The sequence below is a fragment of the Strigops habroptila genome, chromosome 2, assembly GCF_004027225.2.
Source record: "Strigops habroptila isolate Jane chromosome 2, bStrHab1.2.pri, whole genome shotgun sequence".
In the NCBI taxonomy this organism is placed as follows: Eukaryota; Metazoa; Chordata; class Aves; order Psittaciformes; family Psittacidae; genus Strigops; species Strigops habroptila.
Window position 1 is genome coordinate 28,934,682 of NC_044278.2, and position 25,203 is coordinate 28,959,884.

At 38.7% G+C, this 25,203-nt stretch overlaps 1 protein-coding gene across 5 annotated transcripts in view; it reads left to right on the forward strand.

The window, feature by feature from the left end:
• SON (SON DNA and RNA binding protein) overlaps positions 1 to 24,124 on the forward strand; it is a 40,880-nt gene extending 16,756 nt beyond the window's left edge. For 2 of the 5 annotated variants that reach the window (XM_030471425.1, XM_030471434.1), the window contains exons 4-12: positions 231 to 391; positions 2,678 to 2,818; positions 4,626 to 4,814; positions 9,061 to 9,171; positions 9,552 to 9,668; positions 17,196 to 17,343; positions 21,435 to 21,503; positions 21,593 to 21,708; positions 22,247 to 24,124. In XM_030471425.1, the coding sequence (XP_030327285.1) occupies positions 231 to 391; positions 2,678 to 2,818; positions 4,626 to 4,814; positions 9,061 to 9,171; positions 9,552 to 9,668; positions 17,196 to 17,343; positions 21,435 to 21,503; positions 21,593 to 21,708; positions 22,247 to 22,405 (1,211 nt within the window). In that variant the 3' untranslated portion in view covers positions 22,406 to 24,124. Of the gene's footprint in view, positions 1 to 230; positions 392 to 2,677; positions 2,819 to 4,625; positions 4,815 to 9,060; positions 9,172 to 9,551; positions 9,669 to 15,515; positions 15,647 to 16,383; positions 16,464 to 17,195; positions 17,344 to 21,434; positions 21,504 to 21,592; positions 21,709 to 22,246 lie in introns of those variants that run through there. The other 3 variants (XR_003989340.1, XM_030471443.1, XM_030471444.1) reach the window with 3 other exon arrangements.
• The last annotated feature ends 1,079 nt before the right edge of the window (positions 24,125 to 25,203 follow it).

Genomic DNA, 25,203 nt, shown 5'->3' on the forward strand with positions numbered 1-25,203 from the left:
TAAGTTAAATTTGCAATTTCACTTGTCTGTTGGGTAGACCAAATTAAAAAAAGTATGGAGTAACTAAGTACAATTTTAGATATTTTAGATATTTGCACAGAACATAAAAATGAAGTATGGGTAAAATCTCTTGGTTTGTCTTTGTACTTTGTTTAGTCTGCAAGAAATGCTTATTTATTGTTAAAGCAATCTATAAAAATAATAATTCTTCTTTAAAAAAATAATTTTAGACAAGGCCCAGCTACTTGAAATAGCCAAAGCTAATGCAGCCGCCATGTGCGCTAAGTCTGGTGTTCCCTTACCACCAAGCCTGATGCCTTTGTTATCTCAAAAGAAAGACGACAAAGCCAACCAGAAGTCATCAAGAGATACGCTAAAGGAGCTCACTGAGGTAAGTGAGAACAACAGTAGCACACCTGAAAATAGGCAGATTTGGTTTTTTGTGACTTCTAGGCAACCTGTCATTTTGTGTGCTTGGTTTGTGTGGAAACTGGCTTGTGGTTTGAGCCCTTATTCTCTACACTTTGTTTTTTCTAAGTCATGAAAACAGGCTTTTTAATTCCATGGAAATGCATGAAGTCCAATTTTTTTTCTTTTTTTGGTCTTTTTTCCTGGCTTTGATTCTGTTCTAATTTTGCACAAATTAGTAGTTCTCTTTGCAGTTGTGTTAATAAACCTCAAAGCTTTCACTCCTGGTTTCTGGTTCTGGCGATGTTAGTTATTTAGGTTCCTACTTTTGTCAGTTAATTTCACATTGTTCAATGTTACCTTGGGCTTAAAAATCTGGTGCCCACTTCTCATAGTTCTGTATATATTAATATGCACTCTAAGATATTTATTGTTGCAGTTCTATCCTGTTGCAGTTCAAGTCTGCAAATGGGATGGTTTTGGTCTGATTGTGGGGGAAAAAATCGCTACTTTTACTGTAGTAACATCACCTTGTTCAATTTGCTAATTTCCTCAATTTTTCCCCAGAAACGAGAGAAAAATTGGAATGGGGGGAGGGGGAAAAATGCCTTTTAATTTTGTTTGTTTGGTTGGTTTTTATAATTGCATCATCAGCGTGACAGCTCTGAAGTAATCTGTTTATGGAAACACACCTGAAATTAAATGATGTCAAATAGGTGAAAAGTAAGCTCTTAGTTGTGTGTGGTTAGTAGAAGTCAAAGTACTTGTTAGTAAAAAAAGATTGTGCAGATATGCTGTGCAGACATCTTTGATAGTTCTTGATGTAACGTGACCAAGACCCAGTGTAGCAAATGCTAATCTGGAAGCCAAAATCCTGCCCCTTCCTTGCCCTTTCCAGCTGTGGGAATGTGTTCCTGTTCTGTTGAATCAAAATAAAATAGGTCACAGAAGCAGTCCAGGCCATCATCGTATGGTAATGTGTGCAAGCAGAGGATCCTGCCAGAGCCTGTTCAGTTTCTTGTGAAGCTAGCTGTGTTGTCTTTCCTCTCTGCAGTGTAACCTGCAAATGGGACAAACTGCTTCCAGTTAGTTGGGAGCCAACTAATAACTATAAATAATACATGTTGTTGGTTAGCTTTCCAAATAGTGCAGGCTTTTCCTGTTGCCTAAAGAATGTGCTGCAGTCATTGTTTGTAGGCATCTTAGCACAGGAGAGTGCAGAAATCTGTTTTTATAAGGACTGATGAGAACAGTGCCATCAATATGTCTTGACTTTTAGTGATGGAGCTGCTAGTTTGCTCCTTAGATGCCAACAGTGAGGTCATCAAACAGATGTGACTTACAATGAATGGTATGAACTTAAACTAGAATCCAACCAGATGATGGCTGCATTTTGCCAGTATTATTTCCTCAAATATTATGTCCTCAAATATCTTGTAAGTCTTGTAAGTCTTGTAAACGTACTTCTAATGAATGGAGACATAATAAATGGCTGATACTAGAGTATAATATTCTCTACTGCATTTTTGACTTAAGTTATAGTTGCTGCTGATAAACACTTGGTGCAGATAACTGATCAGTAAAGAGTTTTTCGTTATAAAATTCTAGCCTCTTTAGAATGTCATTTTGTTGGGTTTTTTCTTCCACCTGGAGGCACTCTTCTGATTTGATTGCAGTATCCCCATAGCATCTATATGTTTTATATTTGACTTCTGTTGAATATAAAATGGTGATGTCAGGCATAAGTGGCCAGCATAAAAATATGTCAGAAGAAATCTGAGGTCTTCTCAGCCATTGCTTCTGACTAGGTCTCTGCGCTACCCATAGAATTTAGAATTAGTAACTATTAATTCTTAGTTTTTCCTGTGTTGTGGTTTTGGAAGTTATGCTGAATCTTCTATCAGATTGCAGTATGCTGGTTATGTGGGATGCCAAACAACCAGTGAGCTCCTACTCTGGAATGTTTGCAGCTAAAGATACACATTCTGCAACTACCATTGTGTGGCAGTTTTACAGTATGCTGCTGAAATCTTATGTCTGAAATTATTCACTGCATGAGTGCCTAGCAAACCTAGGTAGGTGCTTGATAATGTGTGTAAAATGTCAAGTACATATATTGATGACACTGCTAAAAGATTTTCTCAGTTTATACCTGCTTTAGAAAAGAGAAAGGCTTTTTTATAAAGATGTTGGGGTTTAAATTTATGTTTTGGCTGAAATTCCAGGTTTATTCAAAGCTGTCATGTTGCCCCCCCCTTCTCTTTTTAAGAAATGCAAAAAGATCGCTCAGAGCACAGATGATGTGATAGTGAACAAACCTCATGTTTCTGATGAAGAGGAGGAAGAGCGTCCTTTCTATAATCATCCTTTTAAGCTCAGTGAACCCAAACCTATATTTTTCAATTTAAGTGTAAGTACTTCTTTAATTTTCAATATTTTAAATTGTGGTTATTTTTAAATAATGCAGGTATTTTTGCAAAAAATTAAAGAGGGATCAGTAATTTCAATGAAATTGCACTGGCATGCTGTCAAAAGTACTCTTGGTACAAGAAGGAACTTCCCTGCAGTCTATGAAATTGTAGTAACTCTCAGAACTGGATTTAAACTGTTTTTGCCATTAATGTCTTCGCAGCTTTTAAAGCTTAAATAGCATAAAAAGGATCAGTTTACTTCACATTTTCATTGTAGAAATACTAGTATGAATTTGCAAACAGTACTGGAATTGGAAAATGCTTTTGGATAGGCATTGGTTTTCTTTAAAAGACAAAAATAAAACAACCCATCAAAATTCTAGAAGCATTTTAAGGTGTTCTAAATAAGATGATGCCATCAACTTTGTGCAAACTCCAAATCTTGTCTGCTTCTTCAGTAGATCTCAAGTGCTCGTTGAAGGAGAAAAAAGTTCTGTTAGTCTTGAGATTAGCCAAGGCTGTTTTAAGAGTGAGGATCACTGATGTTGCCTGTAACTGAGAGGGTCTAAATGGTCCATTAAACCCCCTCCTTGAGGGACTGCCTTTGACGCTGTCATAGTTTGTGTTGATGCTTTCTGGGTACGAGCATGTTGGAAGGAATAAATCAGAGAGTGTTTCTTTAAATGCATCTGTGATTCATGTGGTTTGAAGCATGGATCAGAACGTGTCTAGGTTTTGGTTGATTGTTTTTTTTTCCCCTTGTATCTTCAGGGGTTTTTTGTGCCTGTGAAAGTCTGCTCTGATTTTGCAGGGTATAGAGTACTATAAAAGTATTAATATGCTAAGTGAAAATATGAATAGCATGTATATTTTTATGTACAAATATATATTGCTTGTGGCATACACAAAATAAGCAGTAATACATGTTTACATAAGCTGTAAGGTAGAAATAGATTTATCCTTTATATTGTACCATTAGAAAGTGATAAAATATGAAGTAAATTCTGGAACTCAATAAACGTGGAGATTCTTACAGGCTCTAAAGAGGAATGTTCTTTAGTGGTTATGGGCTGCTCTGCCTGTTTTCCACAGTCCTGACCATTTTAGTGTCATTCTTTCCATTCTTCCTGGATTCTATTCTTACTACCATTCCTGTCCATCTTCCTTTGATAGTAGAAGTTTACCCAATATTATGAGCTGTGTGGGCTCTGTTTCCTTCTTAGAAGAGGAACCTGTCAGAGATTTCTGCAAACTCTTTAGCAGTACTCTCTAAGGAAAACCAGCTCATAATCTACTGTAAAATTCATGCTGCTATTAAAAAATAATCAAAACCTAGAAAACAAAATGTTGAAACTACTTTCTCTATGTATAGTAATGTAGAGCATTCTATCATCATGTGGCTATCACAGCCAATGTTTTTTGCTGACCAGGAATTTTATTTTTGAGCTCCCCATATAAAATACACGTGGCAGATGAAAATTGTTCTCTTTATGGTGGTGTCTGGGTGGAGGGAATGCAGGAAGGTTAATTGTGAGAGTGCAGTTTTGCGTACTTTTGGCTGCTGAAGCTGACTGAAGTGATTTTAGCTTCTAGCTGTCTCATACTGCAGTTTGTTGCTCACTTGTGTGTTTTTAGGGCTGTGCTAAAATGATTTGTTATAAAGGCTTTTAGTTTGATGATGGTAAGAAGGATGACTGTTTTGTGAAAGCTTGGCACCAAGTGTATGCAGTAAATAGTTTCTTAAAGACATGTTGTGAGCATTATGTGTTTTCAAGTTTTAACTTCTTCTAATTTTATTTCTTCAAGACTCCCAGCATAAAACCAGCACCACCTCCACAACCAAAAAATCAAGTCAGTCTGTCAAAGGAATTCCCTGTTTCATCTGGGTCTCAGCATAGGAAAAAGGAAGCAGATAGTGTCTATGGAGAATGGGTTCCAGTTGAAAAAGGCAAAGAAGACAGCAAGGATGATGTTTTCCCCAAACCATCCATTGAGGTAAGGAAGGGAAGGAAAGCATATCATATAAGAAAACCCAAACCGTTACCTGCTCAATCTGGTGTCAAATCGCAGTCTGTGAAGAAAAAACGCGTACATAGGTAGTATTTAACACTTGAATAAGCTAATCATCTGAACTGCTGCGGTCTTGCGTTTGGTGGCCGTGCTCATGTAGGCAGTGATGAAAGCAGCCTGTACCCGTATTTTGTGCTTTTGTCAACTAGTGACTTCTTTGTCTCAATAGAATTTAAGCTTTTGCTTGAACGTGAAAAGTAAGATTCTTGTCCAGTTTCCTGCAGAGGTTAATAACCTAAGTTGAGACTTTCATAACAATGAAGTTAATTAAAATTGTCCTACCAATCTTAGAGCAGTACCATCGCATAAAAATGTAATTCATTCAAAACAGATCTGAAAGTAGTTTCTAAAACTGCCATTTCATCTGGGTTTATCTGCTAATTTTTTAGCTTGACAGTCACGTTTTCTCGCATAGTTGTCTTCCATGTGGCCTTCCAAAGGAAAATCTAATTGTATGTACAGTAAAATAAAAGAACTCAAACTAAAAAAACAAGCAAATGTTTTTCCCCTTGAAATGTCTTCAAAAGGATATTTTGTGGGGTTTTTGTAATTAAGTAAATTAAATATTTAAGACGGATGTTAATTTTTTCAAGTTGATGTTACCTCACTCCATCTGAAGACTTGTTCTCATACCTTTCAAAGCAAATAAAAAAGCCTTGACATCAATTTCTGATGGAACAATCTTTCCACTTGGTGCATTTTGTCTTTCAAGAGCTTTCTAAGATTGTACAATTCACTTCCTGAAGCACAGAAGGTATTTTCTTCTGGGTCTTTTACAGCACCAAAAGCACAGTGAATATAACTCATTTAACAGACATTTTCGTGGTATACCTCAGAGTTTGACAGTCAGGCATCCAGTTCTTTGTTCCCTCAGTATAGATTGTAACTGCTGTTTTGTCTTTGTCATGAACCACTAATAAGACAAACATTCTGAAATGTTTGTGCAGAATGTCATTCCCAGTTACTAGTGTATATGTAAAAAGTCCAGAGCATAGGAACATTGTATATTAACATTTCACTGTGTTTTTACCAGGTGGTAAAAGTCTTGTCCTTCAAATGGTTAGTGGTATGCTCGTAGTTGAGGTGAGCTCTGTAGAAGTCTGCATCCAGGTGGCCAGTGGCGCTAGGCTTGTGTCTTTGACAAATGGGGTTAGCTAAGCACTGATGGTTTGTGTATTGATTGTAGAAGAGGCCTTAAAAATCAACATTGGAGTAAATATATTAAACAAAACTTTCTTTCCTGTCATGTGTATCTTTATAAATGCTTGTAACAATGTTGTCTGTTTTTATATTTTGTAAATAAATATTTTTATTTGCATTTACCTTAACTTGGTTTGTGTTAAGGGTGATTTCAAGGGTCATTAGCTGACAACAGAGCATACCATCCCCTTGGGTTTGGCAATCCTTATTTTTGAAATACAGGAATACTCCTGTAGTAGCAGAATCCCTGTACATTGCTCCAGGGAGTCTGAAAGGGAACAGAGGGCTTCTCTGCTTAATTTTTAAAATGCTTATGAGGACTCTTTGTGGATGAAACGGCTTTCTTTGGGCAAGATAAGCCAGATAAGCTCCCTTGCTGTTGGAGTACAGTAGTGGGGGAGTGTGCTTGGATCCTCAGAAGTTTCACATATAATTTGCTTCTATGCATTGTTGCCAATTGAAATCTGATTGTGACAATTCTGATGCAAGTCTATATTGACATTAAAAAATATATAATTGGTTTTATTGTTTTGTTTTTTATTCAAGTCACAGAATTAGTTACGGGAATAAGCAGTCTCAAATAGCCCTGCCTATTGTATTAGGAATTGTTTTAATAAAACATTATGCTCTTAATATAGTTGTTTGTGGTGGTAGGAGACGGAGAAAAAATTCTTGAGTAATCTGAAGTATCAGCATGTCTCTAGAAGCTGGGGAAACCTATGAGAAAGAAGCTATACTTGAAAGTCTGAAAGCGTAGAGTTGAAGTGTTGTACTTAAGTTTAGAGTATACACAGGTGACTATTATGCAGAGAAGCCATCATGATCTAAAAATGCAGTAAATGCATTTGGTGTATCGGTGGACCTGTGAAGTGCGTAAAAAGTGCCTGCTTCTATTGTCAGCCTCTTCCTTCTTGCTTCAGTATTTATGATTTGTGTGTGTGGGGAAAATGGTATTAAAAGTCAGATTGGAAAGGCAGAGCTCTTACAGAGAATAGCATGCTGAACTTGAAACTGTTTTATTTGACTAAATAATAACAACAACTTTTCATACTTCAAGCAGAGATTTTTTTTCAAGATCCAAAGCTGCCATCGAGTGTCTTGACATAATACAAAGCCATGATGGTCTCCAAAATGGTGACTGACCATGTGGGGAAAGTGTATGGGAAATCTAACTAACCAGGGTATCTACTAATAGGCCCCAGTCCGGTAAAGCACTAAAGTACACATGTATGTTTAAGTATGTGAGTGGTCCCAATGTGGTTTCAGTGGACTACTTGCATGCCTATGTGTATTGCTGGATTGAAGCTTTTGGTGAGTAGAATAACTTTTATTATCTCCTGAACCAGTTTCACAAACAAAACATTACAGAATTACTTTAACTATGTAAGGGAAACGTATTAACTCAAGAAAGTGTATATTTTAGACAGGCATTCTTTTACATACATGACTGTCATGTTAGATGATGGTTAGAAGATCTTTTAATTCTTCTTGTGCCTTGTTTATGATCTGTATTTTTGTCACCTGGGACAACAAATAAACACTGAAGTCAGTTTCATAGAGACATAGGACTTCTGGGATTTTAAGTCTGCCTTGGTCAGTGCCAGATGTTTCAGCAACGATCTTCCCAACAGAAATACTTTTTATCCCAGACAGTAAAAAAGATCCCTTTAAGCAAGATATAATAGAGTACAAAAACAAGTGCTCTGTTTTATGCAGTTTTAGACATTTGTGTCTATCTCTTACTGTTTTTCAACATTTGCTAAATTTTTGGCCTGGTTCCTGTGACAGATTTTGTGGATTAACTGTATTTTCCTGTTCAGCAGAGTCAATTTTAAATTAGTTTCAGTTTCTTCTACTGGCCCTTTATTCTTGTATCATGTGTGAGAGGCTGAGGTTATGCGATAGTGACTAACAAAGGACGGAAGTATTTTGTAAACCAAATAAAAAACCGAAACCATTAACGTACTTTATGTCTATATACCACCTGCTGGTTTGGTTATTTGGTTTCTTCTATGCTTCAAATGGTTCCAGCCCTTTCCATCTCCTGCACATGCTCACCTCCAAAGAAATTTCATTTGTCTGAGCGCTGTTCTTTTTCTCCTTTCAAGATAGAATGATCCATAAAATGCACATGATCTGAAGAACAAGGCACAAGTAATTTTACAGAAGAGCCAGAACTTGTTACATCTTTATACCCCCAAATGTTTTGTATTTCTCTCTTGAGTGCTTTGCCCATAGAGTAGATGTTTACATTCCGCTTCTGCATTTGCTCCATATTTTTACCCAAATGATTCTGATTAGTATGTGCAAGATAGTTTCAAATATGTTTTTATTTTAAAAATGTTTTTTTTTCTTCTAGTTCAGCAGCACAGATCTAAATAATCCTTTATGAAACAGTCGATTTTATGAGCTACCAGTCTGGTTTTACATTTATGCAAGTCTGTTTTAGGCTGAAGATTAAGATTTGAAACAGTAAAGCTGAGTTCATGGAGTACATCTGATTCTCGCTGTAATTATTTTATACATAAACCTGAAGTTTTAGTGTGACTTAAGAGAAGGGTGCTCATGTGAACAGCTCTGTATGGTGGCTTTTTTTCTTTAAATTCTTAACTAAATTGCATGAAGTTTTGTTGATTAAGATTTTGTTGAACAATAATACACACCAGAACTTTCTGTGACCAAAATGGTTCTTCAGAAATAATTCTTTTAATGTTTTATATGTACAGGTGACGCTAAATTATCAGGTTGTTACACTTTAACTTCAGATTTTGTATTGGTTTATGAAAGCCCATATTCTATGTACATACCAAGTAGTCCCAGGATTTTTTTTTCAAATTGCCTGTTTATAATGAAACCAAATATTCAATGTGTAAAACAACTTTGTAGCATTTATTCTACAACAGCTTTTTCCCGAGCAAATGGATATTACTGTGGTCTGATGTATTTTTAAAAGTAATGTTTTTCTTCCTAGGGCGTGGACATAACTACAGCTATGAATGATCGAGCAATAGCTCAGAAAAGGCTTAACGAAAACACATTTGATTTAGAGGCCATGTGCATGTTAAATCGTGCACAGGAACAGGTACGTTGCAAATTTTCATTAGCATTTTGATGGACTTAAAGTAAATGTTAACCCTTCATACCAGTTTTTTTTTATGCATTTAAGTACAGGTTTTTGGAAGCTCATTTTATGGGCATGTGGTTAAAAATTCTGCCTTTATTTCGTGCTTCATAGCAATGGTTTTGAGGATAAGGAAACCATGAACCATAAACTTGCTAGACTGAGTTTGGGCTTTAAGGTTAACATATAAAGATGCTCAGCTTTTCGGAATGTCTGCTTACGAATGAGTGAGCACTAAACATAAGTGAAGAATCATTATGAAAATAAGAAGCAACAGAGAATTGCAAAGCAAAAATGTGCAAATTTTTATTTTGGTCTTACGTTTGATTTTTATTTTGTAGATTGATGCCTGGGCTCAATCAAACTCCATACCTGGCCAGTTCACAGGAAGTACTGGAGCACAGATACTGTCCTCGGATGAGCTGACCAACAGTGGTCCCCAAGCATGGATTAGAAAGGTAGAAGTTACACAGACATACTTGTCTAACTATCATATTTTAAATAGTAGAAGTATTGGAAAATGCACGAAATGTGCCTTAAAAACCTATGGTAATGCATGTGTCAAATATAACAGGTTGAGTTAAATCATTGTGTTTGATTGATATAGATACTTGCTGCTGCTGTGTCTCTTGTTGTGCATTAAGGTATTGTTCATGACATAGAATACTTCAGCAAGGTGTGCGTCTGGTATTTGAGTCAGATCGGTTCATACATGCTCTTACTTCACACTGAAATGACATTTATGATAACTGTATGGTTGCAGTGGTAGGTCCATCACTACTTTTACAGGACTGGGACAGATCAGGCAAGGTTTGATCCTGATGTTACTGAAGTCAGTGATGTTTTGGCATCAGCTTCAGTGAACCAAGTCCCAAACTGCCATGTTGTTTGACTTGGTTCTATCTGGTGGCAGCTTTGCCTCTATTTGTATCCCCAGGTTTTTCTGGGAGCCAAAGATTCGAAGTATTAAACTAACAGTTGCAGTTTGGTCAATAAGTTTAATGTCACCCTACAGTGAAATAGTTACCTGTTACTGCAGAGTAATACTGGCTTATTTTTGGGGTGTGGTGCGTCATACATACATGCGTTTTGTCAGTTTAATAATTCATGCTTCATCTTTGAAAATGAATACCAAACTGGTTCTCCTGCAAGAAGTAGAACTGAGGAATTCAAGCGCTGTCTACCTTTCAGGCAAAAAGAGCAAGATTACTTGCAAGATTGACTGCTGTTATGTAGCTGAGTATATGTTGTATCTGGCTATCCTTCCAGAACGCAATTTTAAGACAACCCTCAAAGCTGGTAGGTTAGATTTGAGGCTTAGGCAGAATTTTCCATAAAACTTGGTGTAAACTGAACACAAAAGTCTGGAATTATAACATCCTAAAAATAGAAATATTTTTACCAAGATTCACTAACTTGTTTTTCCACCTTACATAGCCAAGCAGTACAGAGAGCCAGGCAACACAGGGATCCAAGTTACTCGCTAGATGGGAATCTTTTGAGCTCTTCTCAGTATTAATACAGAGCATACATTACAAAGTCTTATTTTAACGATTATTAACTTTCGAGATTGTAACCAAATGTTGGCTTTGATTACAGTAATTGTTACTGGCAGAGGAACTTAGAAATATAAAGCACTCAGCAGGGATGTGTTGGTGAGAAAATAAGAGCTTTTCCACCATGAGGCTTGTGAAAGAGATCAGCAAGCCTGTGAGGGTTCTCCCTTTCTGCAGTACCTTGAGTGGGTTCCCAAGGCAGCAGAAAGGGAGGATCTCTGATCATCTTCTTCTCAAGCCTCCTCATCCTGTTTTCATTCCTTGAGTTTCTGTGGTGGTCTTCTGTGTCTTACAGTAACAAGAGTGTCCACTAACAAAAATTAAGTGGAGGAGGCAAGTGTGTTTTCCCTTGGTCTTCTAACTTTTCACTCTGTGATTGGCTTTAAAAACAAAATCAAAATAAAACTAATGAACCAAACAAAAACCCCAAACAAACCCACTTTATAGAGAGAAAGTGAGAGAAGACTCTGGTCTCTGGCTTGTGGGCATGGCTGCTGTGAGGAACAGAAGCATACTGGAGCATTTTGTTGAATCTAGAAATAAGAGTGAGCAAGCAGAAGCACTTCTGTTGTTCCCGTAGCCGTAAGACTGTAGTGGTTTGCAGTAGTAGGCGTCCTCCCTAGCAAGCATCATGTGGTTTGTCAGAAAGGAGGCTGCTACTGGAAACAAGAAGAGTTGGGTGAAGAAGATCAGGACACAGTCCTCTTTCCTGCTCTGGCATTCCTCAGCTTGACTTCTTTTGCTCTTTCCAGGTTCCATATTTGCACGCACATTGCCATCAAACTCATGAGATGACAAGTAGTTAAGTCACGCGCCCTCTGCAAAACGCGTTAGGGGCTGCACAAGACTCAACCTGGGGTTTTTTTTTAGGAATGGTGGGTCCTGTGAAAGCCTTTACGAAATTTAGGTTCGATGAATTTAATGTGAAGTTACGTCCTGTGCTTAGAGGATGATTTCACAGAATAAAGTGAAATAGGGATAATGGGTTATGAATGCATGTTATCTTTCTCAGTGACATGAATGCAAACCAACCATGAAATGCAAAGTACAGGTTGTATTTTACTTAAGCATTTGAAGTTCTGTAACTTAGTTCCTGGTAATTATGCAGTGTAGCACTGGGAAGTCAGATTTGTACTCCTTTTTTTTTTTTTGTCCTAAGAAAATGCATTTTAACATTTAAAAAAAAAAAAAAAAAAGTGTTTTTTAAGTTTTCAGCTGATAGTAGGGCTGTGCAGTTTCTTGGGCATGTTGTTATGATGGGAATGGCTTTAAACTGAAAGAGGGTAGTTCTAGATTAGATATTGGGAAGAAATTTTTTACTGTGAGGGTGGTGAGGCACTGGCACAGGTTGCCCAGAGAAGCTGTGGCTGCCCCATCCCTGGCAGTGTTCAAGGCCAGGCTGGATGGGGCTTGGAGCAACCTGGTCTAGTGGAAGGTGTCCCTGCCCATGGCAGGGGGTTGGAGCTAGATGAGCTTTAAGGTCCCTTCCAATCCAAACCATTCTGTGATTCTATGTTGTGTGTGTAAATTAATGCATGTTTCTGACTGCAGATGTTGTTTACTGAAAGCATTTTGCTGGAGAGATTGTCATAAGCAATTGCTGTAAGGGGGCTTGTGGGCCTGCACTATTCAGCAGAAACAGAGCCCATGTCAGCTTGTTATTTGTGTACCTTTAAACAAAGAACACGTACAGACATTGTGCTTGGCAGATAATCACAAAACTAGATAGGTATAGCAGAAGAGCAGTGTCAGGAGGGGAGAAAAACTAAAGTACTTGGGGAACTTGTTTGATAAGTGCTGTCTTCACTTTGCATTTCGTGGATTTCAGCTGCTTTTTGTTCTTTAAAAATTACTTTGGAGAAGGTAATATGTACTCAAACCAAAACATGCCTGTAATTTCAGTTCAATCTCAAATAAAGTTTTGAGGGAATTAGTTACTGAAGTGGTTAATGTGGCATACTTGAGTGATCGACACACCACTTAGAAGTACGGTTTGTTTTTCTAAGTCATGTGCTAATTCATGATGTTCATGCACAGGGTTCTGAGCGTACTTACAAAGGAACAATATGTTGTTAGGTTTCTTGTATCATAAAACCAGATTTATGAACAGTATTATCTTTCTCTTTTAAAAAGTGGTTTCTGTTTCAGTTTATCATCATTGGTGTAATCAGTTCACAAATATGACTGACTTATTCTGGAGGTTGCTTCTTTTTTTTCTTTTCTTTTACTGTTTTCTTACAAATACACTCTGCTGCTGAATGAATGTCAAATCAGAGGAAGGGGTCAAATATCTTTTTCCAGGCAAATTCTGTTGAGGTCTACTTACTGAGACTTTCCCAAACTCGCCACTTGTTTCTGGATTTATCAGCTTGATTCTCCCACCTAAACTTTATCCCCACACAAGGTTTCTGCAGTGTTTTATGTGGATAATGCCCGAGGTCTCTTTCACTCAGTTGGGTTAAAGCATGACACGCAGTTTTACTATGGCCATTAGAACACTCTGTAGCTAAAGTTCTGAAAAGTTAAAGCATTCTTCTGTTCTTCCACAGTTACAGCAGATGAGCAAATTCATGCTAATGATGGAGGTAAAACTAAGTCTTGTGATTGTCACTTGCAGAAGGACTGCTGACCTTCTAACAAGGCCGCTTGTATTCCTGTCGCCTTATATGACACAATGAGCTTCATTGGAAATGAAGGCCGCATGGCATGGCCAGTCAACTAAGTTAGTTATATTGGACTGGCTCCCTGTTCAGCCCTCAAAATGTTTTGGGTTTTTTTTCCCACTGTCCTCAGCTTGCTTTCTACTGGCTGTACGCAAAAGCTGTGAACAGAAATCCTGAAGCTGATTGCATCAGGCTTTCAGGAGTGTAGTTTTTGTAAGGCATTTGATGGCATTCTTCAGAAAGGTATTCTTCCTCTGATACTGGGGAAGGAATGTGGCTGCTCCTAAAAGTGCCAGTTTATTGAATGGAAGATTCAGCTACTTTACAAAAGTTTTGCCAAAGATAGCTGCTTGTTCCTGGTGCTTGGCTTAGAGGGATTTCTCAGAGTTAGTCTTAAAGTAATCTTTAAGACAACCCATTGTACTATAGCTGAAACTGTCCACTGAGTGCCTTTAAGGCTTTCTTCTGCTTAATGAACTATCGCCCAGAAGAAATGAACCTTCTTATGACAGAACTTATGGTTTAGTGCATGTCAGCAGTGTGAGAAGGAATGGGTATTTTCTTTTTACAGAGGAGAAATTGATGATGCGTTTGACGATCTCTCAAATAATTATAGCTTTAATATTTTGGTTGTTGTGGGTGCTGTTTTATGGATTGGTTAGTTTGGTGCTGTGTGCTATCCTTTTCCCAAAGACAGCTGTTGCAGTTAAACGATGGCAACTGTCCAACTTGCATTGTGTTTCAGAAGAAAAAGTGTAAAGTCATCTTTCAGGTGTGATTTTTTTTGTGTGTGTGTTTGCTTGTGTAAGCCCTTAAATGCTAATTCAGGCATTCATGTCCCCCAAAATGTGTTGCTCTTTCATAGCTTTAAAAGAGGAATAGTTTTTAAATTACAAAAAAACCCTCTTAAGTGATCAGGTTTTACTCTGTAGCCGTCTTTTTAAAGGAAGTGTTGACACAAGAATGTGGCTTATTGGTTGTCTCCATCTGCTGGCAGAATGGGAGTGTGCTTTATTTGGCTGACCTTCCACGGAGTGTAGATAGAGATCAAAAGATGAGAGGAGTGGTATTAAATTTTCATGCAGACAAATTGAGATTAGTGAATGAAAGAGAACAATTATTTTGTAAATTTTTATTTTATTTTGTTGTTTTGGGGTTTATTGTATTAGATACTCTTCAATTTGATATCTTCCTGTGGGCCAGATCTGCAAGGGTATGTAGCTGCTGAAGAGTTTCATGAGACTTGGCCTTTTATAATTGTTAAAACTGAACAGAGATTTACATCTTGTTCCAGCTCTTGTTAACATTTCTACTGTAATTTTTACATTTTCAAATGTGCTTAGAAACACAGCTCTAGTTGTACCCATATTCTGCTAAATCATAGGCTCAGTGAAGTTGTCTGTCACTGCATTGTAAAAAAAAATAGTTAAAGATAGTATAATTGTACAGGTGACATTAGAGGTTTATGTTCAGTTTATTATTTAAACCCAAACTAAAACTGAAAGAACACTTTTCCCTGTGCTGCAAGCCTTCTTTGCTTCTTCAGTAAACTGAATCAAAGCGGGCTTCTGGCTCCTCTCATTTAGGCTAATTATTTCATTTAGCCTTTTAGTGTGATGTACAAGTACAGCTATTCTGTAATGAAACAAGCCTTTCATTTCTAATTCCTTGTTGTCTTGGTTCTGTTGTACATGTTTAAGACTCAGCATAGTATAAAAAATTCCTGCTGAAGTTACCAGCTAGGGTTCTGAATTCACTCATTAGAAGAGGTGTTTTTAATAAACTACATTTTGGAATTTAGAACATTTTTTATTTCCAGGATTTGGAATTTTATTCAGGGTCTGGTAATTCCTATGTAGGAACTGAGGGCTTTGATTTTTAACTAAGAATAGCAATATTTAGGTTCTGTTCTTTCCTTTCTACACAACTACTAAATGTACTATTAGTACATTTACAGGTGTGATGAGAAAGCTGCGTAACATGAAAATTACCTCATCCAGAAATGGCAATCTTATCATTTGTGAACTGAATACACGCTGGTGGTAATGAAACAGATGTTTATATTGAAAATTCTATCATTGCAAAGCAGGTACAAAAGAGGAATCGGAACCCAGGGTGACATTGACTGGGGTTTGTATCATTCTCGGCATGGTTGCCCTTTTCTTATGAGAGGTTCCTGGAAAAGAGAGGGGAGGATGAAAATGGAAGTAAGTAAAAGCCATTCTAGGTGTATAGATTGAGGCAGTTCATATCGAAGAAACTGATTGTGTATGCACACACACTGCATGGTCTGCACCAGTCAGAAAAGAAGTTGAGCTGGAGGGGTGCACGTAGCCTCTCTACTCTTCCATCAAACTACTTTGTTGATTGTTAAATGCAGCATCCGGTTACATGATTGCGAGGTATTTACTGTTCAATGGGGAAATATTTGGAGAAGTTCTGCCACAATCTTCCATGATTATTATTATTTTTTAAAAATTTTTTAACACCATGGGGATTACACACATACTTCAGTGTGTATCAATTGTCAATTTGAAATCCCCTTAATATCCTTAGTCTCTGCAAAAGTAAGACTTCTGGTTTTCTTTTCGTACAAATCAAAACCAAGCACCTATCAGTCCTGTGTCCAAACCTGGGAAATGCTTACTTTTGCAAGCACAACTCAAAATAAAGGAAGAAGAAAAACCCCAAACAACGTTCTGTTAATTTGCTTTGATAGTAAGTAACATTTTCACAAAGATACTAGGCATTGTATCATCTAACCTACTATGCGAAATAACTGATGGACTTATCAGTGCCAGTGTGTAAACGTGTATATTTTAAGGCAAGCAATTTTTTGCTGTGATGGAAATGATTGACTTACTTACTTGGGTCAGCGGGGGGGACAGAAGAGAGTTGATAGTTCACAGAATAACCTGTGAACTTTCACCCCTCTATATGGAAACTTGTTTCAGGGTCAAATCCTTGTAGCTGCCTTCTTGCCACGGTCAATGCCAGCCCTACTATTCACAACACTGCGGCCATCGAGGCCTAGGTACGTAAACATTTAAGGAGTTTTTAAAGTTCTTTACATCAAAACAGATTTTTAAGATTTCTGTTTATAAGCTTTCACCATTTAACATCTATTATGTTAATGATGATTTGAAAGAATGTGAAGACTTCTGTACTGCTGCTAAACTGTGTGGCTAAGCGCCTTTAAAAAAAAAAGAAAATAAAAACCTGTATGTTTCATGTGGATTTTCAGAGTAGAACTTGAATGTGCAACTGCTGTATAATAAAATGGGGAAACTTTTTTTTTATATATATTTAAAATACGCCTAAACACTCTGTGAATGTCATTACTAAATGTGCTTGTATTTTGTTCAATAACTAGGTACACTTGGCACACATGTTGCCAGTTAAACAGTTAACACTGCCTCCTTTCACGAGATGAGAAGAGATGCATTGGAACCAAAGTAGCGTGTTTAAAAATGGACGGTTATCGTTTTATTAAATACATATGTCTGCAATGGGTCACTTGCCACTTTTGGATCGCATTAGAATTTTCTTAAGTTGTTCTTTTTTGCAAATATTGATTTGTGTCTCGTGTGTCTGCGTGAATTCTGGTTGCTACCAAATGTTAATGTATATAAAGCTAAGGTGTATTTTTTTTTTTTTAATTGAGTCTGTGAAAGGTTGTTAGGAACACTTTTTGGAAGCTCCTCCTTAGGTTTTAAAACCCCAGTGCTAACTTTAGGACTTGTTTTACTTTTCTTTTTCTGGATAGGATCAGTTCTTAAGAGCAGCCCCTGTAACTGGAGGAATGGGAGCTCAGCTGATGAGAAAAATGGGCTGGAGAGAAGGAGAAGGGCTTGGGAAAAACAAAGAAGGCAGCGTTGAGCCAATTATGGTCGACTTTAAGACAGATCGGAAAGGTAAGCCCTTCCTCACATGTCTCGTGGCAGTATAAACTTCTCGTGTCTATTTTGGAGATAGGCAAAATAACTTTGAAGTAGTAACCTTTTTCTGGGTAAAGCACCACTGGAAAAACTAAGGGAATGGCGTAGGTGATTTTGGTGTAGGCTTTCATGCCCTGGATTATATATATAGGCTTTGTCCTTATGCTTGTGGACTCTCCCAGATGTACTTGAACTTTCCCTATGACCCTGCATTTTGAAAGTGCTTCTCAGTAAATTAGGGATGTGCTTCAGTTGGATGTGTGGAGAAGGCATGGACAGGTAAATGAATTGTGGAAAAGCCATTGTGGTTGATCTAGAGGAAGTGGCTCAAGCAGGAATGGAGCTGGATAGAAGATTGACTAGATCAGTTTTAAACTGGGGTGGAGGACAGAGGTGAGACCTGCAGAGTTGGATTACTGCTGCTGCCTTTCAGCTGAAATCCTGCTAGGAATAGACTGTCGCACTGATGTTTTTAGGTCTTCCAAAGGGATTCTGTTTCCTTTTTTGCCCATCTGCTTTCTTTGCTTTTCCATCTCCTCATTTGATCCTGTTGCAGGAAACTGCTCAGCTGCAGTGATGTTGCCCTGATTGTTTCCAAAGATTTTTTTTTTAGCAGTCTTTCCTCCTTCTCCTCTTTCTCAAAAGTCCACGGCCACAAGTGGAGAACTGTTGCACTTGTTTCATTTGATGCAAAAGAACTCTTCTTGTAATTACAGGCTGTGTTCTGCTCCTAAAGCCAGGGCAGCGTGGTTTGTATGGTTGGCCATCTTGTCAGCCCATTCAGCAAGAGCTGAATGTTTATGGAAGTTTTTCATCTGGAATACAAGTTCTAACCATTTAAAATACCAGATTCAGGATTTCAGCAAAATTCCAAGATTTATGATTGAATTGTGCTGTTAGGCATGTTAGCAAAATTAACAACGCTGCAGGAAAACATACCCTGTCTGTTGTTCTCCTAATATTTTTTTTTTTTCTTTTTAACTGGGAAACTTTAATATTTTAAATAGATCACATCTAGTAGGAAAGCATGAAAATACTTTGAATTACAGATTTGCTTTAGCTTTTATCGATACTCATAATCGAGCTTGGAAAAAAACAAAGCATATAAATGCAAATGTGCAGTTTGTTTGCAGAGATGCTGTTGGAGGAATCTGTAGGTGTCAAAGGGACAGCTCTTAGTGCAGAGGTAGTTCAGTACTGCTCAGGTGACTGAGCTAGCAGTGAAAATACAGTTTAAACATTGAAATAGTAAGTGCAGAGAGGTAAAAAATGAGAAAGCAGGCCTACGTTATGAAAATACTCACTGTTTTCTAAATTCTAAAGACCACCTAGCAGCATAGTGTGGGTCTTATAAACGGAGAAGTGCAACAGTCTCAAAGTACTGAACGCAATAATAGACTTCGCTTTTCAGCTCTTTTTCTTCTGTGCAACCTCGCTGTTTAAAGAAAGGAAAAAAAGATACCTGGTGACAGAGCGATTGCCAAGAAAATCATCTTTGACAAATATTTTGTTACTGTTACTTAGCTACTGTCATCTTTGTAGATGTTGTCGTGGAAAGTTCTCAGTGCTGGCAATAGTTCCTTCGACTTAGCTTGATTAATAGCAGTCGGAGAGAAGAAACCGAGAACAGTGTCAGTATTATGTTCTCAAGCAGCCTGTGTAACATGGTGGTGGATTTTTGTGGCGAGGAGGGAAGGGTTAGAGCTCTGTTCATCATGTTGCTTGCTCTTTGCTACCTCACATGAAAGAGGCAGTTTTGCTGCACAACCTGCGAACATTTTGAACATTAAAAACATTTTGGTGATACACAGCTCATGTTGCAGCTCAAGTTTCCAGTTAGAGAAGTGTGCCCCAGGATCCTCATGTCGTTCCTAACACAAATTCCCTTAGTGCCTGCAGAAGTTGTTAGTGAAGTTTCAAGCACCAAGCCCTATGGCCTGAGACAGGTCAGGCCCTTATTGTGCTGGGCATTCTGTAACAGGTAGTTTGCTCTTTCTGCTTCAGAACAGTCAGTCTTCAATAACAATTAAAAATGTTTGTTGGAGTTAAAGAATGCCTTTTCCTGGCCTGTGATAGATTCATCTGAAAATACAGATAACCTTAGTGATAGCTGTGCTTTGCTTGAATTTCATCATTTTTAAATACTTGATTATCATCATGTATGCAATCTAATCTGATCATTTCCACCGAAATAAAAAATCTAAACTTGTTCCATGTTGATAAAGAATTATCTTTAATGTTGAGCCTGCCAAGCCTGTAGTATAGGGAGACAACTTGCGTTGTGAAGAGGCTGCATGTTTCATGCATTACAAAGAATCAACTGAACAGTGATTGTACATTTGTGTTGAGTAGCTGAAAAGGTGCTTCATACGTCAGAGTTTTTTGATGCTTAAATGTATAAAAAGTAATATTTTTTTTTAAAGTTTTGTGTAGAGGTTTAAAGACAAGTCAAATTTTTAAAAGGAGTCTGTCTGTTACATTAAGTATCCTGGTTTGGTTTTGTAAGGGGTGTTTTAACACGTTTTTAGAACTCATCCTCAAATCAAATACTACTCCTAGATGCAGGAACCAAGCAGTTTGCTCAGAGTTCCTCAGTAGGCTGCACTAGGACATGAACCAAAAGGTTGTCTGTCTGCTTTGTCACAGCTTTCCCTCAGACCCTGCTTCTCCCATACACTGAGCAAGATCTGTAGTTCTGTCCCACGCACCACTGAACCAAACCCTTTTTGAGCTTTGGTGTCAGCCAGTAAATTGCTGGTTGTCTGTGTTCAAAGAACGTTGGCCCATCAGCAGGGCTTGTTAGAGCCCACTGCTCTTTCGACAGTCCCTCTTGAGGTACCAGGGACAAGATGCAGAAGACAAGCGTCAGTGACTGGGAGTGAGGGAGGCACGGTATTAATCAGAGAATGACGTAAGAGGGTTTTTTCTTTGGTGAAGATCTTTGGGTTTTGGGTATGAAATGCTGTAAGGGGAAGAAAAATAAACTTTGTTTCAGTGATTGTTGTCTGTGAGGGTTTCATACCACTTGAAAAGCCCTTACTTAGGAGCTGCATGAATAATTAGGATGACAATCTGGTAAGGAGGGAAGGATTTTCTTCAAAAGCAAACCAAACCAAAATGCCAACCAAAAAAGCTGAAGGAACAGGAAGAAACTGGAAACAATTGCAGTATCTCCCTGTCCTTATTCACCTAAGCCAGGAACAGAAACAAATTGAGGTAAGAAACAAAGTAGTATTTGAAGGACTGAAGTGTGAAAAACTGGGCAGGTATTTTTGGTATTTAAGATAATGGCATGTAAAGAAACTTGAGTCAGTCTATGAGCATGGTGTGGTTAGTGGCATTTGATACATTTTTAGCAATTGTTGCACTTTATTTCTTACTCTTGTAAGCTTTTAAAAAGAAAAATGTTCAACATCAGTGTTTCAGCATGACTTTCATTGGAACTTGTGCTCTTTGTGTTGTCTTGGGGCCCAGTCGCATGCTCTTCTGCTATTTTATATTCAGATGCAATTGAAAGCGCGGAAATTGGGCTGTGAATTTGCACTTAAAGGATAAGTATTTGAATACTGATAAATAAAGAGAGCACATAAGAACACCACTGTGTTACTTGTATTGCAAAAGGACGTGCTAGGTTACACTTCGTACTGTTTAGTGGAAATACTTCAACTGTGGTGTATGTCAGAGGCAAACTGTTAGGGTAGCAGATGGCTTTTGGGTTGCACAAAACAAAGACTGAAGGAGAGAGTGTTCTTAAATTTGTCTCTTGCTCAGTGTTTCTCCAAAGAGAGCATTGAAAACCAGGTGTTTCCTGACTTGCATGAGACTACTCAAAGTTTTCTGCTACCTGGCTTGTTCAGAGTCTTACTAGCGCAGTTGGGAAGAGTGTGACCTGTAGTAAGTATGGAGGGGAAAAAAATGCTGGATGAAAGGGAGGTTTGGAAGACTTCTGAAAAGACCGTTGGATGGTGTTCAGACTTCACCTCCACTGAATACATGTTACTGCTTTACTGCCAATAATACAGAAGTCAGGTGGGGATCAGAAATGTAAACTATTGTGTTTTGTTTAGGGCTTGTTGCTGTGGGAGAGAAGGCACAAAAGAGATCTGGACATTATGTTGTGATGAAGGATCTTTCAGGTGAGATTCTTGCTTGTCTCAAAACAATCTTGTTTAAAGTGATGGCTTCAGTAGTGGCACTGAAATTTCAAATACATTTTCTCTTTAAGGTAAACATCCCGTTTCTGCTTTGATGGAGATCTGTAACAAAAGAAGATGGTCACCACCTGAATTTGTGTTGGTGGATGATAGTGGGCCTGATCATCGCAAACATTTTATCTTTAAGGTGCGTGTGAGTTTCCTTGCTTGTTGTTGGTCTTTCTATTAAAGGTGATGTAAATTCATTGTTTTATTTGCGCACAAACATACAAGCCACCTTAGGGGTGGTTGAGGACTGCTGAGCAGTGTCTGCTAAAATTTCTGAGTCCTCTTTCTGTAAAGGTCAGATCAGATCTCTGGAGTTCATTAGTCTGTAAATCCATCAAGAAACACATTGTTCCCCTTCCTAGTAAAGTTACTGACTCATGGGGTACCATATTCTTGCTGTTTGCTTGCAGGCATGGTGTTGAGCCTTAATGCTGTAAAGGCAGTGAGCAAGATTTGTTTGTCCTTCAGTTATCTTGCAACTGAGCTTTCTTTTTCATGTAATACCCTGTGTTAGCAGTTGCTGTTTGGAAATGATGGTGTTTACAGACCAGAGGTGGATTTTGACTACCGCTAAAGAGGGATTACGTAGGGAAGGTGCTTAAAGGAGGAGCTGCGAAGCGCTGCCTAGGAGCGGTGCTGAAGAGGCATTTTGTAATACTTCCTTTTTCCATAAACAGGTGAGAGTCAATGGAAATGAATACAGGCCTACTTTTGCCAGCCTTAACAAGAAGCATGCTAAAGCCACAGCAGCAACTGCGGCTCTCCAAGCGATGGGACTTGTACCAAAGGAAAGCATGGTTAATACCACCATGTTTAGGAGTGCCTCACACCGCTAGATATTGTTTTTTATATTGACATTATTTCAGATAATTTTACTCTGCACAAAAATGGTATTTGCCCTTTCATGTTGTAAATACATTGGCAATTCCCACGTTGTAAAAACTGTACAGACACCTTCAGGTTTTTCTTTTGTACCATCAAAATGTATTTAAATCATACTTAGTTTTTGGTATGTTTATATTGTTTACATTAGTGATGTAATTATTTCTTAAATGACTAAATCAGACGACAGACTCTGGAGGCATCAGTAATCGAAACCCTTGTTTTAAAGCTTATGCGATTCCTCTTCAATATGGAATGTTAACACTTTCATACTGTTTTGTACGATGCTGCAGTTTTCCCTGGTCTCGGTAAAGCTACTCGTGCACTTTGCCGGCAGCTGGTGAAGGTCACAGCTTACCCTTGGCTGGTCGAGGCTGGTGCGTGCTGCTGGACAGGGACCGGGCAGCGCCGCCGCCCCGCGGGGAAGCGCGCGGTGGTAGCCCTGTTGTACAGCGTTGGCACCGCGGCTGCTCTCCGTGTGCGGTCTGGGGTTGGACTCGGTGGTGCGCTGCAACTGGCCCCGCAGCCCGTGCTCCGGGATGTACGTGATTTAGGCAAAAGACATGCTCTCGAAGGGACGGCAGGAAGCCCAGCAGTGGATCCCGTGAGACTCGCGACGTGAAGGTGACTCTCCCTGCATGTTTTAAGAAGGGAGATGATGGAGTTGTCTATTCCAAACAAATTAACACACTGCCTGATGTTGATTGTATGAATTTGTGGTTAATGTGAATTTTAAACTCTTAACAAATCTACAACTGGATTCAGGGGGGAGGGAAGGGATAGAATGACGCTTAAATTGTTGTACCCAACTTGGTCAATAAAAGCAGCACAAGTTCATAATCTTAATCACTGGTCAGTAAGCAGTAATTCAAGTCTCTGCCAAGTCAGCTTGTGGAAGAAAGGCACAGTGTAAGAGTACGCTTTCTGAGGATCACCAATAGCTGTTAGGGCTGCAGAGTCACTTCTGGTTGCTTTGGACTATTACCAAATTAATTCTGTGGGCTTCAGTTTTCTGTAATGGTACTCTGCCCTTGAGGAGACAGCCTGATCCAGAGTTTGGGCAGTTTGACAAGGGAGAGGATGTACAAAGCTTTTCCTTTTACGTTTCCTCCCCCCCCCCCCCAATTTTCTTTCCCCCTTTTAATTTAAGAAGTGTTAGTCCTTTAGCCGTGTGCACTTTGGATTGGAAAGGGCATTGCACACCTCTGGCTGGATTTGTCTGAGTTATGATCAGGATTTATGGACTTTTGCAGCTTGGGTGCTTATTTCAGAAAAGTCTTTTTGAGGTCTCTTTGTATGACACCCCCTGAGCAGAGCCTCGTCTGGGATAGGAACAAAACACAGTTTGTACACAGTAAGGCTGTGCTCAGGCCTAAAGCGAGTGAGCTTTGCCATGGTAATAGGAACACAGAGGTGAAGAATTACTAGTACCTCCTCCACAAAGTAAGATGACCTATGTGTATTCTGCCAAATGTTAAGGAACAAGGTGTCTTTCTGTGCCCTGAAGGGACAAGGGTCTATGTCTTACGTTATGTACAGCAGAGAAATGGTGTTTGGTTGTCCACTGCCCGCTTCCAAAAAATAAAGACCCTTACTCGTCTGTCAAAGCGCTCTAGGCCTAAGTTAATTTTCATGGACATAGTTGTCTCTAATTAAAACTTTTTTTCCCTTTGGCTTCTCGCCTTCAGTCTCTCACTAAATATTTGAAGATTTCCTCACCGCATTTGCTGAACTACTTGGAAGGTGTGTATGAAAAAATTGGATGCGATGGTACAGCAGGGGAAGGATCCACCCTGGGAGAAGTGGGTGTTATATCAGCCTTGGCTCAAGTCTGGTTTGTTGATACATGACTTAGAGTAATTAATGGGGGATGTGGGAGCAGCTCCTAATCAGACTTCTGTGTAAATGTCTGGTTTGATAGAGGTGAAGCAGCTGAGATCTTGCTCATTCTGTTCGCTCTGTCTGTGGTGTCTGTGCCAGCACTGGTGTCACAGCTGTGCAGCAGCAAATCTGGGAACAGAGCAATCTCTTGTACCTGTTGCTTTGCCTTTTTTAGGTCTGTATTCCCCATGTATAATGTAAAGAGATGTTACTGCACAGCAGCAAGGAGCAGATGAATTTGGTCCCACTGAAGACTCCATTTAAAAAATAGCTATTTAGGAAAGTTCTGGATTTCATGCCTTGAAGATGTGGTACTGTACATGGATTTAACCTTTGGTCTGATGGAAGACTTGTGAAAAAAGAAGATAACTAAGGTCTGTAATGCCCTAATTATGACAGTTCTTGGTTTTGAGGTTTCTGTTTAGTTTAATTCCTTGTTTAAGATGATACATGGATCTAAAGCTAGTGTAGCGATGTACTTCTGTTAAATTTGTAAATTTGAATTGGTTTGAGTGTCCTTTGCATGCAGGAATAGATAAGTAGTGATACATTAAAAAGAACAACTAGGAAACACTCTCTTGGAACCTGGTTATTTATGCAGCACTTGAGCTGTCTTGAAGGGGATCAGCCTGTGACTCCTCCTGGCTCTTTTTGGCTGCAGGATTTCCTTTTCCTGTAGAATTCTTTCCCTAGAAGTAACTTTGCTTGAAGGTGCTTCTGCGCCTTCCCTGTCGCACAAGAGAGGAGCCCTTAGAAACAGCAGCCTGAGAACTTGTAGCCGGCTCCTACCGGAACAATTTCTTTGGAGTCTTCCCATTTGTAGCTTTTAAATAGTTGGGACTGGAGAAGCAGGGAGGCCAAGTGCCCGTAC